At 52.3% G+C, this 20,186-nt stretch overlaps 1 protein-coding gene across 2 annotated transcripts in view; it reads right to left on the bottom strand.

The window, feature by feature from the left end:
• The window catches only part of SLC35F3 (solute carrier family 35 member F3), a 265,334-nt gene that overhangs the window by 56,107 nt on the left and 189,041 nt on the right, over positions 1 to 20,186 (bottom strand). For both annotated transcript variants that reach the window (XM_090263400.1, XM_090263401.1), the window contains one exon: positions 17,600 to 17,915. In XM_090263400.1, the coding sequence (XP_090119526.1) occupies positions 17,600 to 17,915 (316 nt within the window). The remainder of the gene's footprint in view (positions 1 to 17,599; positions 17,916 to 20,186) is intronic.

The raw sequence follows: 20,186 nt of genomic DNA, 5'->3' as shown, positions 1-20,186 counted from the left end.
ACATCCCACCAGCGAGGTATTCAAGTACTGGTTTCCTTGCAGCTTTGCCAGCACAGTGTATTATAAAATCTTTTTTCTTTGATTATTTGTCGATCTGACATGTAAAAAAGTCAGATTTAATCTGCATTTCTCTCATGAATGACATTGAGCATTTTTTCTATACATTTATGAGTCATTTCCTTTTTCTTTCCTATGAACTATGCGTTATACACTTTGAACATTTTTGTACTGAGCTCTTGGGTCATTTCTACGTTGATTTGCAAGGGCTCTTTACGAGAGAGCTTAACTCTTTGTCTATTATGTAAATAGCAAATAGTTTTCCCAGTTTGTTGGTTTTTTCCACTTTGCTTATGGTGATTTTTATTTTTATTTTGCTAAGCAGTGGCCTTTCAACTTCTTAAAAAATGTATTTAATTTATAATGTTTTAAATTAAAAAAAATTTAGACATTGTATCTTTGTGAGAAAGGCAATAAAAAGAAGGTAATAAAAGAATTATCCCAGGTTTTACCCTGGCCGGTGTGGCTCAGTTGGTTGGGGCACTGTCCCACAGAACAAAAGGTTACAGGTTCAATTCCTGGTCAGGGCACATTCCCAGGTTGCATGTTTGATCCCCAGTTAGGGCGCATATGAGAAGGTAACCAATTGATGCTTCTTTCTCTTTCTCTCCTCTCTCTAAAGCAATGGAAGAAAATATCTTCAGATGAGGATAAAAAATAAATAAGAAAGGATTATCCCATGTTTTTATCTAGCACTCATAAAATTCCAGGTTTTACACCAAAATTCCATTTGTGTTTATCTAGGCTTAGAGTAGGAGGCATAAGTCAAATTTATTTTTTCTCCTAGATGGCTTCCCAGGTGTCTCGAGGTCACTTAAGAAACAGTTCATCTTCCCTTCACTATGAGACTCCACGAGGCTCCTCTGCCAAAGCAATTTGTGTCCCAGGGCTACTCCTGGGCGTTCTGGTGTGTTTCCAGGTGCCTGCCATACAGACGTTTATAACACGTGTCTGCTCCACGTGGCTTTAACGCCTGAGGCTTCCTGGCAGAATTTAACCTCTAGGTCAGCTAGTTCCCTGGACCATCGTTTTTTCAGGACTTTCTTGTCCACTTCCTACAACAAACCTTTTGGTGTTTTCATCGGGAGAGCATTAAATTCAGAAATGAACGCGGGGAGGCTTGACGTTTTTATGTTGAGTCTAAGGAGAGTTTAATGTTCTCTTCATATGGTCCTATAAAATTTTGTTGTGTTTATTACTAGGGATTTAAAATGGTTTTTGTTGAGCTTGTAAATGGGCTCTTTCCTTTCAGATAGTTCCTATGTGGTTGGTATTCCCACTATCGGCCCGAAGGGCCAAAGGGCCGAACTCTGACGGACCTCTGCACGCCCACCAAACGTGTGCTTCCCGCGCACAAACCCCAGGACGACACGGTGGCTCCCCCTGTGTGCCTGAAACCTCCACTCTCTGAGCTGTCGGTTATTTCCTTTACCGCCCGAGCAATGAGCTGACCCTCGAGAAGGCCAGCCGCTCGTCAGCCTTTATCTTGACGAGGCACCCAGAGAGGTCAGAGGGGGAAACAGCCCACCGCCTTCCTGCGTTCCCTCCGGAGCTGGCCGGCACTGTGTCCCGTACGAAGCGAGGGGCTTCTCCAGCCTCCTCCGCGGGGGACCCCGGCCCAGCGGCACCCGCCCTCCTCTCTGCCTTTCCTTTTGTCCCAACCAAATGCTCTGCTGCGTTCTACCCCCAGGCTCACCGACTGCCACATGAAAAACCTCCCTTTAGCGTAGGGGTCCACACACTTATTTATTTGGAATAATTAATTAAATATTATCTTCAAACACGTGCTTCTTAGAGTGCCAGTCCCAGTGTCACCGTCAGCGGGACGCGGGCTCTGTGATTCCCTCTGCTGGGAGACACGCCATGCTCTAGGCCCGTGCACATCAGCGCTTTGAAGACCAAGGAGTTCTGCGGTAAAAAAACACGCATTTCACAAACTGACTTGACCAATATGGGGCTCTGGCGGGGGGCAGGGCAGCCAATGTCCCCTCCCCACAGGCTTGCTGCTACAACCCATGGCAGACGGGCGGGGCAGCCACAAGAGGTTGTGACCTCCACGCTACCCCACATGCACTTGGGAGGCACCTGGGTTGGGGGGGACACGCGGGCCCCACCAAAACGGCTGCCAAATGCGCCACAGGAGGTGAGACCAGAGGAATCTCCTGAGACCTGCAAGGCTGGGGACAACTGTCTCTCCTGCCTGATGGATCCCTGGTGATATGAGATGCACGCGTGGCTGGCCTCCCTGCTGCAGGAGGAGGACGTGAGGGATTCCTTTCTCATTAGGGGGAAGGAAGCTTCTACGTGGGACTCAGAAAAAACTAGGAAAGTAGCTAGAAATATACAAAGAGGAAAAGGGAAGCTGAGTGGAAGAATGTGAATCCTTGGGCTTGGAGCTGGTGACAAGGGTGGGACCCTCTGTGCAAGGCGAAGCCAAGCCCTCTTAGGAGAGTGGCAAGGAGAGCTGGCAGATGTAGGAGACCTCCGACCCCACCCGCCTGGGCCCTGCCACTCCCAGGAGGACACACAGTGCCCTGCGGTCGTCAGCAGGTTCCTGCGGGTACTTAGGAATTTGTGACTTACCCACAGGGACTGCTGGCTTCCTGGCAGGTTCCCTAAGACTCATGCACAGAGCTAGCCTCGCTGCCCTCCTCCTGTTATAAGTACAAACACGTGATTCCATCAGGAGAAACCAGACTACACCCCACCCAGATCTGAGAGTCCACATCTGGTCACACAGGTGATGTTTTCACCTGGCCTTCACTCGGGGGCGGGGTGGGGGTGGGGCTCCATGACTCTGGAAGGGCAGGGTGTGTGGGATGACTTCTGTTCACCAAAGTGGCAGCAAAGAACAGGGTCTGGTGTCTGGGCTGCGATGTAGAGTTTCTGGCAGGTGCAGACTTACATTTTAGGCCTTAGTGTCTGATCAAGGGGAAGAGGAATATGATTGTGGCAAAGGTCAGTGCTTTCTCAACAAAGTCAGAGCAGCAATTGCATCTTTTTTCTATGTAGCATTTCCCTGTAAAACACCCTCAAACCAAAAACTAACTAGCCAACCAATCAACCAAGCCAATCCACCGATCAACCAACTAACCAGCCTATCAAACAACAAAGTTGAAACCGTTGCTATATTTCCTGCTTCCTCTTTTCTGTTCCAGGCCCGTAGCCGTGGGGAAGCTTAGGGAACCACTGTTGGGCCGGCCCTACATCCCATTTGCTTTTGCACCTTGGTTTCCAGCCCCGGGACCTGCTGCCACGTCTTGGACTTGGCTGTGGTTGGTGGCCCATCGAGACCATCACATCCTGCCATGTCTGCTGCCTCTCCTGGCTCCTACAACAGCGCCGTCTGGCCTTATTCCTCACCGTACACCAGACATGAACACCCATAGCAGCTAACAAAGGCCCCTGTTCTCAGAGCACTCAGTCCACAGAGCCACAGTAACACGCTGTCCTGCTGTACTTGTCACTTCTGGGAGCAGCTTCCTATTCACGCCCTAGTTCCACAGATGGCTGATTTCGTCTTCCATATGGTTTTACTAACGCTGGGTCTCCTGGCAGTTTGGTGCGTACACGGATGTGCCTGGGTTGTAAATGACTGTTGTCAGCGGCCTGCAATACTGCGGTCCTTCAGCATTATTCACACAAAAATCACTCACATATTTAGACGGAGAAAAACTGGTGCAGAGAAAGGTATCAGGGAGCTACCCGGAGAGGACGCACTGCACGCTTCTGAGCTTGTTATCTGCCAGCTCCAGAGCAGAGCTCCGCTCCCAGACTCATTTATTCTCACTTGCATTAGGCTTCTCTGTCCAGGTTGGTATTATTTTCTGCTTTACTGATGAAGACCCTGCTTCTCTGAGAAGGGACATGGCTGAGGCAGCAGCTGAGGTCTGGGTGGAGCAGGAGCCCAGAGACCCCACTGGTGTCCAGATGGGCTTGAAGGGGAGCCGGGCCCATGCCCACCAGCTACAGGAGATCAGGGTTCTGACCTCTGCGCCAGGTCAGCACAGACGGTTTCCTGGAGGACTAGCTGCTTCGCTGGTCGAATCATCCTCCAGAGCCGCTAGACCTTCTGCCTCCTAGGTCCCAAGCCTCCAGCGCCGGCCACCATGTGTAGCCTGGTGACACCTCCTCTCTCTGACAGGGGTGAGTCAGCCATGATGTTGTGGCCCATTGTATTTTCCAAAGGTGGCGGCAACAACACCTCCCGCTCCGTGAACCTGTCCCCCAGGAGTCCTGCCAGTCTCCCACTGAGGGGGGGGAATCTGTGGCCCCCTGGAAACCAGGCAGGTTGGGGAGAAAGAGAACAGTGGCTATGTCACTGGTGATTCCTGAGGCCAGGTCCTAGAAGGAGTGAGGCCTCGTGTCTACTGAGCCACTCACACTGGGGCTCTGAGCCGTCGGGACAGCAGTCTGACAACCCTGGGCCACCATGCTATGAGGAAGCCCAGGCCACCCGAAGAGGCCCTCTGCAGGTGCTCAGGTGGGCAGCCCCCACTGAGGCAGCAGATGAGAGGGGACAACCAGGGAAGATGCCCAGATGATTGCAGCCCCCAGCTGTTGTCTTAGCCCATCTGGCAAATCCCCCTGGGGGAGGCTTCTGACACCTAGAGCAGAGAAAAGCCATCCCTGATGCCCTGTTGGAATCCCTGAGCCACAGAGTCCCAGAATATAACAAAAGGGGTGTTCATACCATTAAGTTTGGGGTAGCTTGTTAAACAGCAATAGTAATCAGAACGAATGCAAAATCTCAAATCTCACAGCAGGTTAAATGTTTGTAAGGCTCTTTAAGAACTTAAATGCTGAATTCCTGTAAACTCCTCTGCTCTGGGATGCCGTGAGTGTGTCCTGTTAGGAAAACGTGAAATCCTAGCCACTCTGAATGCCACATTGAACCTTAGTGAGATGGGTTTTTAGGCTGGCTTCAATCAGACAGCAGAAAAGGGCATCCCCTGAGCTGAGTCTACTAATTTCAGACCCAACTAGTTTCCCCCAAATGTCTGATGAGTGAAAATGTCTTTTCTAAAACTGCTTTGTAACTAAAGTGCTCTCTTAGAATCGGACCTGTTTAATGTTCTGGACGGTAGGGGAATGGTTTCCTCTAAGGATGGGGGTCTCTTCCAGGGCTGTCCCCTTGGAGAGCGCCTCCACCATGACAGGGAGGATGACAACACTGATAATGCCCACAGGACAACGGCTTCCTTCCCCTCCCTCCCCCCCTCTCTTCTTCTGCCCTCCTTCATGTGCAGACTCTGTGCTAGGCACTGAACTAGGTGCCGGGGACATGCAGGTGAGTAAGACAGACATGATCCCTGTCCTTGTGTTTAGAGGTCGCCATTTTTTTGTCCAGATACACTTTTAAATTTTTCTTATATTCAGAATAACCATAAAGCCACACGGAAGCTTTTGGGTGGCGAGGATGTCTAAGGCCACGTGTTTCAAGATGGAGGTTTTCAGGTGCACTCCAACACTGTGGGCTGGGGGGGCAGGACGGGGACCATGGTGATGAGCACAATGCTGACTGCTGTGTCAGTCCCTCAGCTCAGAGGCCGGCATGACAGAGTGCAGTTAGAAGATAAGTAGCAAGTCACCACGTGGTGATGCTCCTTCTGGGCCAGGCCCTTTCCCTGGGATCCTGAAAACCCTGTGCTGTAGCTGGTAGAGCAGGGAAGAGATGGGAGGAAAACGCCCACCTGCTCTGGATCTGCCTCGATTGACACTTGTCACTTTGGAGAGAAGCCAACTGGCCAAACTTGGGAGGCTGGAAAAGATGTCTGATCTCCTTCACAAGCCTACACTGTGGTAGGAGGGGCAGGGATCTCAGAGTCCCCTACCTTTGCTACTGAACGCCAGGGGCTTGCTTAGGACTCCCACGAGCTGGGGGCATGGCCAGGAATCCTACACGGCTCTGTCCCTCCTCTCTGAAGATCTATATAGCCTCCCTCACATGCCCCCCAAAGGAGTCCGCAAAATGCACATGTGCTCCTGTTCATGAGGCCACTGTGTCATTTTCTCTTTTCTCTACACGGGAGAAAACATCTCTGCCAGGAAACAAGGGCGCTCTCCGAGCTGGGCTTAAACACACCAACTTTCACCCAACTTTCATATAACCAGATCTTTAAAAATAACCAAAACACATTAAAAAAACCCGATCCCCCAACGCTAATTCATAATAAAATATTAACAAGCCTATCCCCACCTTTCTGTTGCTGGAGCATTTAAAACCTTTCTTGGAAAAATATCCCCATCCTTCCCCGTCACCTCAAGGGAAACATGTAGCAAAATAATGGCATAAAATGGCTCTAATGACGTGTCTCACAGCAAGGGAGCTGTAGCTGCCAGTGCTTTTAATTTATTTTGTTATAAATTAATAATGCATGTGTGATTGAGAGTAACTCATTAAACATGTCATAAAGTGAGGCACTTAGATAAGAAAAGCGAGAAAGGATCCCAATGTACTCCTAAATGTTACATTAAGCACATAAATCATTTTGTTTCTGCTCTACTTAAAGTAGAAAACAGCCAAGGAGGTAAATATAATTACGGTAATTCTATTTAAAAAGGTCCAGAAAGCGCAAGAATAGGATTTGCACAAACACCAGGAAAGGCAACTTACTCTGGCCGATCTGATTTTTGTCTTTTGTGACAAACTCAGCTAGACAGAATGGTGCGTGGCCATCAAACCAACATGCACTTTCAGTGACTGACAGCTCCCTAGGGCCAGGTCCTCCAGTTCCAAAACACAGGGAACCCACTAATAGCTCTTAGGCTATGTTGACCTAGGCTAGGAAACACATCTGAAATTTCCCAGGGATGTTCAGCTGCCAATCCTCAACCTGCCCAGCCCCAGACCTGCAAGGGTGTAGATGGCGGGAAGAGGGGAAGACCGGCCCGAGGGTGTCTGGGCGGGTGGCCCCGGCTGTTCTGGCTGGTACCTGAAGTAGACCAAATGTGTTTTGGTGACTGTGAAGCATTCAGCATAGGTACTGTCTATACAAAATAATTTAGTTTGATTTTGCTTTAAAAACAAGGCATGGCAATTTCCAGTGATTACTTTTCCCATAGGCTCCCAATTCCTTCTCTGAGGAAAGCCCATGAGGAATGTAATATTGGGTTGGTCAAAAAGTATGTTCATTTTTTTTCCGTAAGATGGTTCTAGTAGCTCTAAGTTGTCTTTAACATCATTCAAATCAATTTTGTTAGATTGTATTGTGACATCAGTGTGCATTTTGAAAAACATCAAAATTGGTGAATTCTTCTGTAGTAATTTTAATATTGAAGATGGAAGAAAATAAGTGACATTTTTTGCATATTATGCTTTATTCTTTCAAGCAAGGTAAAGACACAAATGAAATGCAAAAAAACATTTGTGCAGTACATGTATGGAAAAGGTGCTGTGATTGATTTAACATGTCAAAAGTGGTTTGTAAAGTTTGTGCTAAAAATTTTTTGCTGGACCACGCTCCATAGTCAGACCAGTTGAAGTTGATAGCAGTCAAATCGACACAGTAATTGAGAACAATCAATGTTATACCACGCGGGAGATAGCCGACAGGCTCAAAATACCAAAATCAATAGTTATTGGTGAAAATGAAAGATGTGTCTTTTATGGAAAAAAGCCATACAGACTTTTTGGCCAACCCAATATAATGAAAAGAACGCAGGGAAAAAATGCAAGTGCCAGAGAGTCCCTTGCTCTGTGGCTCCATTGGAAATGAAATAGCTCCAAGAAGCCTGGCAGGTGTCGCGAGGCTGTTGAGACAGAGAATGCCACTTCACCACCATGACCACAGCCATCACTGCTCCAGTGGCAGGGGGAGCAGTGACCACCAGTAATGCATCAATGACCAAGGGCAAGGTGACATGTGTTAAGCGCCCCAAACCTTACAGCCGGTCTCAGGTAATAGGCACGATTGGCTCCAACCTTAAATATGAGACTCCTGAGCAAAGGAGCACTTATAAATAACTTACCTACAGTCACACAGTTTGTAAGTGGTGGCTATGAGAACTCGAACTGACCCGCTTCCCTCCATATGTGGCCTCATTCCTCTTTGACCCCTGGGGCCTGGTGTGGGCATGACACTGTATGTGCTCACTAGTTTGGGGCAGGAAGGGGTAAGTGCTTTGGAAGACATTATAATGTCTGTTCCCTAGGAGAGGGTTGGCCATTGCAATGTAGCTAAGAGAGTCACATAATTAAGGCAAACACAGTGCCAGTGGAATAAAAGGGACATGACAAGGGCACCTCTGCTTTAGCATTCTGCACAGCCATCATTCTCTCCTCATTTTTAGCTTTAAAAAATACCTGAAAGAGTTCACAGAACATTGCTTTCTAGATAAATGAGTCACCGTGCATCTCTGCCTCGCTTTCAGCTCACGCTCTAGAATAAGATGACAACGGCACGTGCCACATGAGTTAGCTGCCCTGTTCCCGTCTGACTTGTCCAGGGCTCACCTCTGCCAAGAAATGCCTCCTCCCCAAAAGCCCAAAATAGTGACAGGGCATGATGCTGTCCTCCCTGCTGTGGGTTCCACACTGGCAATGTGACTAATCTGAGTCTTCATGAGGAGAAAGACTCAATCATGTGTGGCTGGAATGTTCTCCAACATGATCACCACCATTACTATCATCATCATCATCACCACCTCCACCACCATTATTATCACCACCATCATCATCAATATCACCACCACCATCACCATCACCGTCATCACCATCACCACCAGCATCAATATCACCATCATCATAAAGACCACCATCATCAACATCATCATCATCATCAAAACCATCATCATCGACATCATCATAACTGTCATCACCATCATCATAAAAACCACCATCATCAACATCGTCATAACTATCATCATCACCACCATCACCATTGTCATCAACATCACCATTGTCATCATAAAGACCACCATCATCAATATCATCACCACCATCATCATCATCTTATGACCTCCAGAGAGCAGAAGCCAGGGTTTGTGTTAGTTTTGGGATTTACATTTAGAGTCAACCAAAGATGGGTAGGAAACTTCTGGATGAAATGAAATGCAGTTTGGGGCTTTACATACACTATTTAACTTCATTTAAACTTTATTTAACTCTGTTCAGTTCAAATACAGATCTACACAAGAGCTGTGAGGGTCTAAAAGAAGAGCAATCCCAATTGCAACCCAGACAGAGGAGTGAGGTTTAGAACTTTTGGTGACTAACCTATGGCCATTTTGTCAAATAAAGGCAAAGGTGGGTTCCAACCCTGAGCTACCTCACGGCAAGCCCGCAGTCTGAGCACTCTGCTCTGGTGCCCAAGCACGGGCTAGTAGCGGTCTCGCCCGTCATTCCACCTGCCCAGGCACTGCCTCCATGTTATTTCATGTGAGGAAAGGGAACCGGCCCCTTCCTTTCCTGGTAGCATTTTTGCACAGGCTTGGGACTGAAGAAAATAAAGTTCTCATGGCCCTTCTCTGAGCATCTGTGGCCTCTTTGATAACATGGCTAATTTGGATAAGGCAATCTCCAAAGTCTCTTTTTTATCTTCTGAGATCTTTCTACAGATTATCTTTTTCCTAAATGTGGTGAGACTTTTAACTTTGAGTGCACCTGTGAGCTGGCTCACTAGTTTTGATTCCATGATTAAGAATTGCCCAGAAAGAAGTGGGTCACCATGAGCTGGGTGGGACGGGGAGAGGCATGTGCCTCTGCTCACATCAGCAGCCTGAGCACACCTCGCGCGTCTCTCTGCACCTTCCTGCATACAGTGCACAGGAGCCCTTCCCCACCGCTGCCCCTCGAGACCCTTGGCTGAAGGGTCCTTGTTCCGGAAGCCACCCCTCCTTCTACGCCCCTGTGACACTCATCTTGCAAGTTCATAGGGACCCTGGCACTTTGTGCTAAAAACGTTACCAAATCCCTCCTTGATGCACAGCCTAGGCTATCTTGACCCCCAGAGAGGTATAATCATGTTGAAATGGCAATTATCCAAATGGCTGACATTCTTCAAGCCCATAAACATGAGCAGGAGAACTGGCCTTTTGCGCAATTTCAGTGCAAACCACCTGGGGTAACAACATTAATGCAGCTAAATTAGACATGCTCTGAAAATGTAAGGTTAACTCACATAACTGGCTTAGACTGCTGAGCTCAAAAACAAATCCTTAATACGTGTTCAGGGATTAACAGAGACCTCAGATACATGGAGGCTGAAGCTCATGAGCACAGAGATCAGGAGCGAATACAACGTGCCCTTCATGCCTCAGGGGACCCTGAAAAATCCCTTGTGGAATATTCTGGACTCGGCTATGGAGGTGGCTGACTGTCACTGACTTTCACGAGGCGAAGTCAGCATCTGTATAGCTGAGATGTGGTGGTGGCAGAGAGGGGACAAATGTGTTGAACTATGACTGCCATGGTGACAGGACAGAGGGGAGGGCCCTGCAGGGTAGTGCGGATCTGGTGCAAACGTATAAGAGCAGTGTCACCACCGGGCACAAGGACCTGGCTCTGTGTTTTGTGTCATCACGGATGCATCCTTGACTATTTCAAACAGTATCTTAGATAATTAGGCAGAGATGAGCTAAACCCACACCAGCTGCCCCCACCTCATTTCTTCCTTTGCTGGCGCTGGGACCCACAAGATCCCCCACTTGGATGTGGAGCATTGATTACGTGCTCCCTACGGCCGGCCACACCACAGCCTGCTTCCCAGATTGGTGCGTGCATGCATGTGTATGCCCGTGCGCGCATGTCTGATGTGTGAGTGTGTCTGTGTGTGGGGGGTTGCTTTGCCTCAGCAGCAAGCCTGGCATGACGATGCTCACGTACTGTTGCCATTTTTACCAGCGAGCAGAAGACCGCAGTTGAACTAAAAAGTGCAGTTCCCAAATGTGTTGCCCATTTCTTCTAAACTAGTTACAAAAACAGGCAAATGACAACAACGAAAATATCAACTGCAAGGGCTTGCTGCTTTTTGGGTGGATGATTCTCAGAAATAAGACAGGAAGTAAAACTGCTGCCAGTGAAGGTGAAGGGATGTGCTGAGCACAGGAGACTGTGCCTCTTCCTCCGTCCCCTGGGCCCTCTGAGCTGGTGGCTGGGCCTCCTCGCCACAGGACTCCTGTCTCCTGGGGTCCGACGGTGGCCCCCCTCTCTGGGTTATGTGCATCCCCAGGGAAGGAACATGCTGGGAACTTCGCTTCCCAGTGCCCCGCCGGAGTGGCCCGAGTGGGCTGTCATAAACGCTCACTGTTGGAATGCACGCTTGCAGGAACAAACCATGAATCAGTCAGCGAGGGGCAGCAGAAAAGTTCTGGGCTTTCCTAATTAAAATTATAGTGGGCTGCGGGTGGCGGGAAGGGAAGGGACAAGGCAGGTTAATCAGCTAACACCTGGGGGCCGAAACCAACCAAAGACTGTTCGCATTCCCGAGGGGATGTGGACACTCCGAATTCACTCCCAGGTGGCTCTCAGCTCTTTCTCTAGAGGTGAGCTGACCACCAGACGGCCCCGCTTCTTGCTTATGCATGAACTTTCCAGGCTGTTGCCCACAACCCGTCCGAAAGCAGCCGATGTCCTTCCTTCTGGACACTACACCTATCCCAGACTTTCTCCCCTTGACTTTCTTCTGCCAACGTAAATTCTCTCGAAACAACTCCATCTTTCTTCCCCAAACTCAGGGCTGCACACACAGCGTCCGTCTTCTCCGTCCAGCCCTGCTGCCACTGGCTCAGATGGATGCCCCAGGACCCGGTCCTTTTCCTGCCAGCATGTGGCTCAATAACCCCTCCTGCTCAGAAAAGCTTGGCCTGGGAAGTTGTTTAACAAGTAGGGAAGGCTCCTAACTCAGGCATTTGCATGTGGACGCGGAAGGGAGACACCGGGGTAACGACAGGCCCCGTTAAGACAGACACAGAGGCCCCAGCCTGACCGCAGAGCCTCCCTGCCCAGCCCCGGTCCCTCTGGCCCAGCCTCGTCTTTCTCGGTAGCTCCACAAACGCAGGGGCTGCCACCTGTGCCGGTCACAGCAGTGTCCCTGGCACCTAGACAAGTGCCCAACCCTGGGACAACCCCTGGCCAACATTGTGGGGTAAATGAACACCCCCATCCTCCTGGATGGAGGGTCCCCGCCGCCTCGCTTCCTGAGAGGCCTCACCCTGTAGAAACTGAGGACGCAGCAGCAGGGGGAGAGGGTTCGTGCTCAGGGTAACCGGGCAAGGACGCGGGGCGGGCCACGGGCCGGGGCGGGGGCGTCGCTAACTGGGCTGCCTGGGCGATGCCTCAGCAGCCTCCGTAGGCCTGAGAAACACTACCAACGTTTCTGGAAGGAAGGTTCCCACCTTTCTTCAGAATGTCCGAGTTTGGTGAGAAAATGGCAACTGAAATGCTTTTCACCAACACAAGAATTTGCTGCGGGCTGACAGAGAAGCTACGATTGAAAGCAACAGACACGCTTTGTAATACTTCCGGACTTACGGCCAAGTTCTCGCTACTGCTCAGGAGCCAGGTGATCCACGCCCCCCACCGCCACGAAAAAACAACACAAAAACAAAACCCACAACAAAGACACGAACAAAAAACCCCAGTCACTGTGCCTCTGACGTGAAGTGCGAACATGCTCTGTGACCAGTCACACCACAGTACTTGGAATCCGGCTTCAGAAAGCAGCTGATGATATCCACCCTCTACGCCGCGTGTTCGGAGCGACCGCTGCTTGGAGCGTCAGGCCCCGACCCCTCGGTCCGGTGCCCGAGGCCCCTCCCCGGCCTCAGCCCGACTCTCCATCCGGTCTGGGGCCTGCCGGGCCCTGTGCTGGCGCCCAAGTCGGGGGCCCTCCTCCTTACGTCCCATGCTCTTTATCATACGGTCTCTCTCCTGCTCGGCTGCGAGCTCCTCGGGGCAGGGACAACTCCGGTGTCGCCCACACCTGCCCACAGCCCCGGACACACAGACGCCCGGCGAGGCTTGTCGACCTGCACCAACGCCCGGCCTCGGCCCTGAGCGCAGGCTCCAGAGCGGCCACGCAGCGGGGATTCCGAAGGTCCAGGCCAATCGCTGCTCTGCGCCGCGCTGCCCGGATCCCTCCGCTGCTCCCCAGCGCGCACGCCAGCCGTCAGGCCCCTCTGCCCGGCGCGGAGGCTCAGGGGGCCCCTCCTGCCTAACCGGCGGGGCGGTCTGCTCTGCCCCCTCTCCCCCTACACCCAGTCCCAGTCCCCTGGGGTGCCACCCCTCTCCGTCCCACGCTGCTCGCTTGCCCAGGGCTCAGCACCTGGAGGACCAGTGCTCTCCTCGGGCATTTCCTCTAAGAAGCCTTCCCACCAGGCCCCAGGGCCCGTGCACCTGGACCTCCCCCAGCCCCGCCCCTGCACAGCCCTGACCTTGCTTGGCTGTCTGACTGCCTTACTGGGCGGTGGGCTCCTAGGGACAGGGACCATTTATAATTGTGTCCCCTGTGCCCCGCCCAGAAAAGAAGTGCGATAATGTCTCCAGAAAAAAACAAACCACCAGACTGCAGTCGCCCACTCTGCTCCTTAGACTGTGAACGTTCCAGCCGCAAGACCCCAGTGGTTCCAGGTAAGTCTGCACAGACACACGTGCACACGCACACACAAGCGCACACGTGCACACGCACACAGGGCCCTGGGAGGAGTTAAGACGAGAGGCATCAAGACTGCCCTTTCCCCTTCCGGGTTCAGATGCTTCTCAGTGTTCCTGGAGCAGAATGAACGGGCTGGCTTATGGGGGGCTGAGACTGGTACACAAGGCACAGGGGAGCACCTGTCCCTACGGGTTCATTCACCTTTTTTGGCAGCCGCAGGCCAGCAGAAGGGCCCGGCGTATGCTTATGAAGGGAGGCCACCACTGCTAGAAATCCCTGGAAGCCCTTCAGACACGGGCCGTGCCCCAGATCTGCTGGGACCAGTTTCCGCCAGCTGAGGCCACATCCCCTCCGGGACCTGAGCGGCGGTCTTCCTGTCCCAGGGTCAGAGGCTGCCTGTTGTTACATCTGCCCTCAACCGTCCCTGCACCTCCCCCAGAGCCCAGCTGTGCAGGAGACTCCTGGGAGCTGAGCCCCTTCCGGTCACATCTGTTGTGTCCATGACACCCACATGCACCCCTGTGGCTGGAGTGCCCCCCACCCTGCCTCAGTCCTGGACATGGCTGCTTTAGGGCATCCCCGAGGTCAGCTGTCAGCCAGAACAGGGAAAACAGGGGTGGAGTCTCCGTCATCTGAGGGAAGGGAGGCGCTCGCTTTTGTCCAGGATGTTTTGGGGTGCTCAGTGGGGCTGAGGCTGAAAACCCTGAACAGGTGAGCCGGAGGTTTTCACATCACACCCTGATTCCCGACAGCAGCACCCGGTCGCAAGAAGGCAGGGCTGGAGTGCCCACCAGTCCACAGGGCCCCATGCTGACATCTCCAAGGCCAAGCACGCTGCCTGATGCCGTGGGGGTAACACCCCTTGAAGACCCACCGCAGGGAAGCTGGTGACCTAGGCACGGGCACATCCTTCGGTGTCACCCACAGAAAACGTCACAATGCAGTGGTGGTTCCTCTGATGGTCACAGCACTTCACAGTTTATGGGGTGCTCACATGTGTGACATCTCGCTGGATTAGACAACAACCGTTTGTGCAAGACGGTGCAAGACCATCACCTTCCACTTGCGAATGCACGTCAGAGGTGCCCAGAGTGTACATGCCGTGCCCACAGAGCCCTGCTCCCTCACACATGGCAGAGGACCAGAGCTCAAACCACCTCAGGGTCCCCAGCCAGTCACCTGTCACTTCTACTTGGTATGGTGGATCCTGCTTCCTACATTTGGTCAGATCGGCAGCATTTTTAAAAACCTGCAGCCAAGACTCAACAACTCCATGGCCTTCAGAGTCAAGATGCAGCTCATGGGCCACAGCACCAGCATCTGGAAGCTGGTTAAGAAAGAATCTCAGACCCACTCAGACCGACGGCATCGGTGTTGGCCCTTCAACATGCCCCAGGCGACCACAGGGTGTCCAGCGTCTCGCTCCCTCTGGGGAAGTCGCCTAGGTGGGGCGGGCTTGGAGAAAAGAACTTCCATTTGATTGCTTCCCGACCACCACAGGGGAGGCAGGTGCATCTGCCCAGCCTCCCTCTCTATGAAGAAGGCCTCCCCCTTTCTCCCCACGAGCCACCCCAGCTCCCTGCAGGAACACACTGAGCCGGAGATACATCTCCTTGGCTGACTCTAGATCTTCCCCACTCTGGCATTATTTTTGAGAAAAACACAAAAATGGAAGATGTGATTTCAGTTTTTTTCGATCTCTGGGAATCCTGATGTCTGTTGAAAGAACTCTCAATTTGATCATGGAGAGAGTCGTGACTTCCTAAGTCTGTGATGTGAAAATTTCTCTCCCCCTTTTTAAAGAAACACTCTCTCTTCACACCCAGTGGAGTGCATGACTTAACTTACCAGACAAATAGCTGGTCAATCAGCAGCTCTGCGTAGCCATAGGACTAACACAGCTTCCCATCACAAGGATATTTTAAAGAGGCGAAGCTAAGCTTTATTACAGAAACTGGGCAAGGTCTTAACTGGCTTTGCTAATCAGGTATGATCATGACCCCTCTCCTCCACTGTTCTCCTGCTGATGGGCAGTCACTGTAATCCTTTCTTGATTCTCCCCACAGCAGATACTTTGTATAGGAACACAATGTGCTCAGATCAGGGGTTGATATTCTTCTGTGCTTAACTAATGAGCTTCTAGGACCTTTCAATTTTTTCCCTACCTTGACCTTAAACAGCATTGAGTTTGGGTCCTTCTGCATTTTTTTCAGCAGTGACCTGGGCCTGCCCAGAGTGTCCAGCAGTGCCATCTTGTCCCAAGGTAAGTGACGGTCATCTTTAGGACAGCCACCAGCTATCCTAAGTTTGCTGGGGGCAGGGAAAGGGCATTTCATTTCCTTTCCCCATCATTCCCCATCAAGAATGGGCACATAAGCTCACTATAATGCCTCTGTTAGAGGCAGAAGCATCAGATCCTACTCAGTGTAAAGAAAGACAAAACTCCTAATTATGAATTAAATTCGCTTGGGGCTACTTAACAGATAAATACACCACTTACTGAATATCTGCTTTTCTCTGGGGCTAAGAGAAGCCCTTATTTTTCTCTTGCCTTTAGGACAGTCTTGGGCCCTCTCAAAGGTTCTAAACCCATTAGTTCCAGCTGCTTTTGGCTGCTGTTCGCAGGAGGTGCATTAAAGTGTCTCTAGCAATTTCTGGCTAAGTCAGCACTGGGCCTGCCCAGGCCTGGGCTCTGGTTCTGGTTCCAGGCTCCTGTGTGCCTTGTCTCTGGAAGTCACTCCGAATCCTTTTCACTAAGGGGCCACGTGAGGCTGGCCTGTGACCCAGCCAAGCTCCATCAGACCCCTTCCTCCAGAAGCGGTGCTCCGATGGACAACTTGGTCTCTCAAGGAACCACCCCAAATTCCTCCAGACGTGAAAGCAGGTGGGTGCCGCACACCTCCAACTACAGTGTACAGGGACATGGTGGTGCATTGCCAGAGAGATTCGGAGCTGAGTCTAGACCTCTGCTCCCAGACCTCGCTCCTTGGGCCCAACGGTGGGCTTAGTTATCCTGTGATTCTTAAGAGCAACTTCAGGCGGTTGAGCCTGAAGAAGAAGGTCGATGGGACAAGGCGACTGTAGAGGGTACATGCTTGGTGGAGTTGGGTAAAGTAGGGAGGTGGCCATGGGGGAGGGGTCAAGAGCCTTCAGCTTTCAAATTTTTTCCTACCTCTGGGACAGATGAAAGGGGAGTTTCCAGGGCCCGCCTTATCCCCTTGGACAGTATTCTTCCCTGTCTTTTTTTTTTTTTTCTCAGAAGATCTGATTTGGGGCAGCAGGAAGCCCTGTCGCCCACAGAGGGCCTCTGCTTTGGGTCACCCTGAGCCTCAGGGATGGTCCAGGTCAACACCGACAACATGACTCTGGAGGGGGACTCCGGGAGGAGAAGTGTTGGAGACAAGTTTCTAGCCTCCTTGTGAAAGGAACACGAAACCAGTGGACCCCACGTGAGAAAATAAGTCAGCAAAGCCCAGACGCTGCTTTGGTTTTCACAGCCACACTGCCGGGCGTTCAGAGCCCTGCAGGCACGTAAACAAGGGGGAGGTGTGTTGGGTTGGAAGGGGGACTAGAAATCGGGGCCCGGCAGAGGACCCCTGAGGGAAGCTGAGCGCAGGAAGCAGCCGAGTCTCCTGGCTCCACCGACTCCCCCACCCGAGGAGGGCACGGGCCCCTGAACTCCCACTTGCACCCTTCCTGGGGACCTGCCCGAGGCCATTCTGGAAGATGGAGCCTTCTCCTGTTACGTATAACGGAGCTCCCAGGATCCAGGAGTGGAGGAGCAGGGGTTCACCACCCTGAGGGGAGAGAGAATTCGGATCCCACCCCGCTAACACATCAGGGGACTCCGTGACTTGTCAGCACTGCCCCCGGGCCTGTCCCAGCCCCTGCAGCAGGAGCATCGGCCCTGGGGCAGCAGCCCGGCCCGGCGCCCCGGGGAGGCCTACCTGTACCGCTGCCTCACCGACTGCCTCTCCGCGGCCTTGCACACGTGGCCCGCGTAGTACAGCGGGAAGAACAAGCAGTTCCAGGCGGTGGCGAACCAGGTGAGGGTGAAGGGCGCGTCGAACGTGCGGAAGGTCAGCCTGGCGAGCTGCGTGGCGCCGGCCCAGGAGGCGCACACGCCCAGCACCACCGCCAGGCCCCAGGTCAGCTTGCGCAGCCGCGGCCCCGAGCACCGGCAGCGGCGGCGGCTGGCCCGCCCGGCCTCCGCCCCCGCCGCGGCCTCCGCGGGGCCCGGGCCGTCCCGGGGGCGCTCCTCCCCTGCGGACGGAGAGAAGGCGGTCAGGTCAGCGGGCGCCACACCTCCCCACGCCCGCCCCGAACGCGGCGCCCGCTGCCCCGAGGAGGGCGTGGGGGCAGCTCCGGGCACCCACACCGCTGACAGGCTCCGGGCCACCGCGCCGCCCCCAGAAACCGGGGCAGGGAGAGGCTGGGGAGGGGGCTTGTTCAGCTTCCTGAAATAAAACTTAAACAGAAGACATTTTTTTTTGGCTTTCTTATCCTCTACAATCTTGACCCCCAAGTGGGGCGCATGGATTTGCAGCATCAGCACCCGCTACGCACCCCGCTTGCTGGAAATGCACGATCTCCAGCCCCAGAATCCCAGTCAGAACCTGCCCTGCAAGCCTGGGGACCCGCCTCTCCAGGACACGCAGGCCCGTGGAGGCAGCTGCCTGAAGCCCCGTCAGCCCCCTGAAGCGGGTGTGCTCCTGGGCTGGGGCAGCCCCAGGGCTCATTCCCACCCCCGGGGCGCTGCCGGGGCCTGGACCGAAGTTCCCCCCTGGCTCTCACTGAAAGGCACGGAGGCCAAGACTCTCCTCTTAGTTTGCGTGTATAGCAAACATTGACTCTTCCCTCGTATCTCTATTTGCTCTGACTGGCTTCCTGCCCACGGCCTTCAGTCCCACTTAGAAACCACAGCCTCGGGCGGCGTGCGCGAGCGCGTGACTGCTGGAACCGAAGCGTGCCCTGCGGCGGCGGCGGCACTGTTCCCGCAGACCAAGGAGCTGGGAAAGGCGTTGCTTCCCACCGTTTGGTTTTCATTCCCGATTGTGTGCATGTCAGTCAGCTGGAAAGTTACACGGAGCTGAGGTGTGCATGGAGTGGAGCCGTGGGCAGATGCCAACTGCGGGCGACAGGGACCTGCCTCTCCTGTAGGGCCCGGCACGCAGCACCAGGGGGCGCACGGCGCTCTGAGGCCGACTCCACTATAGGGGTGCAGGAGGGGCGTACGAAATACGCCGGGGGCAAACGTACTCTGCATACGTTTTGTTTAAACTTAACGATACTTTAAGTACCTTTAACTACATTAAAATGAGTTTTGCAGATCATGCTTTCTGGCTTGTAATAAGTCTACAAGGCAAGACCCTCACTATACAGGTGTTAGCTAATGTCATCACTAACTGCCAGCCCTGGACGGTCCGTTTTAGCTGAAGGTAATCACAAGCCTACGTGGCTCGTCAAAGAGAGAGAATGTCCTTTGCGGGTCCAAACCCCGCTCACACCCTCTGTCCTGTGCTCCGTTACCTTTGTTAACATCTAACGCCCCTCCTCCTGCCGTTTTTCACGCGCACGTAGACCCTAGTCAGAAAGCCTTCAGAGAACCCGGTGCTTAAGCCCCCTCTGGGCTTCCAGCACACTGCCTGCCTGCCTGTCTGTCCATGTCGCAGGCTGTGGGGCAGGGAGAAACAGAGGAGGACAAAGGTTGGGAGCCACCAGGGCATCTCAACTGTGGGCTGAATCCCCAGACTTGAGGCTGGTAAGCCGACACTCAGGGTCACCGTCTGTGACCTCTCTTTATGGAGATCATTGTCAAGCAGCCCTGGACGTTCGGAGGGTTTCTGTCAAAGCTCATCCTGAAAAGGTAATCATGGAGATAAAAAGTCCACGCAGAACAAAGGCGGCCTCACAGTCTAACTTCCCACAGGAACGGGCTCTGGACGAGGCTGGATGAGTTCCGGTGCACGCCCGTTTTACACTTGGCTCTTCATTATGGAAAATCGAGTGTTAAAACTTAAGGAATTAAGTGATGATGGATGCTGTGTAGCTGTTACGATGACAGAGAAAACCATCACATTAGGTCGTATTGTCTTGTTAAAAGGCTCCTACAAATCTGGATTAACCAAGTTATTCTCTAACCTCTACCCTGTCTGGGTCATTTAACCAAGTAACTGTGATAATACCCAAGCAGAATGGAGACATTTGAAACTGAACTCTACACTATTGTGTATAAATAAAAGAGAACAATATTTCCCAAGTGTGATGCAGTTATCAGGCATTATAAGAAAAAGAATTTCATGATCAGAAAAGTTTGGAAAACACTAGGGAGGTCGGAGACAGGTTCCTTTGCTGTACGAATGTTCAGGGCTAATGGACCTTGTGAATTTCCAAAAAGTAGCCGTAGAGTACGTGCTTCCCCTGCTCCTAAAATGTAACACCTGCAGTAGGACTGGTGTGCCTTGGAGCACACATTGGGAAGCACTGGAATAAACCCATAATAAAGAATCATAGGCACCCAACCTGGTTCATAGC

This window comes from Furipterus horrens, unplaced genomic scaffold (assembly GCF_987537825.1).
Source record: "Furipterus horrens unplaced genomic scaffold, mFurHor1.1.pri manual_scaffold_15, whole genome shotgun sequence".
Lineage (NCBI taxonomy): Eukaryota > Metazoa > Chordata > Mammalia > Chiroptera > Furipteridae > Furipterus > Furipterus horrens.
Note: the sequence above shows the minus strand (reverse complement) of the source record. Positions and strands in the feature narration are given on the sequence as shown.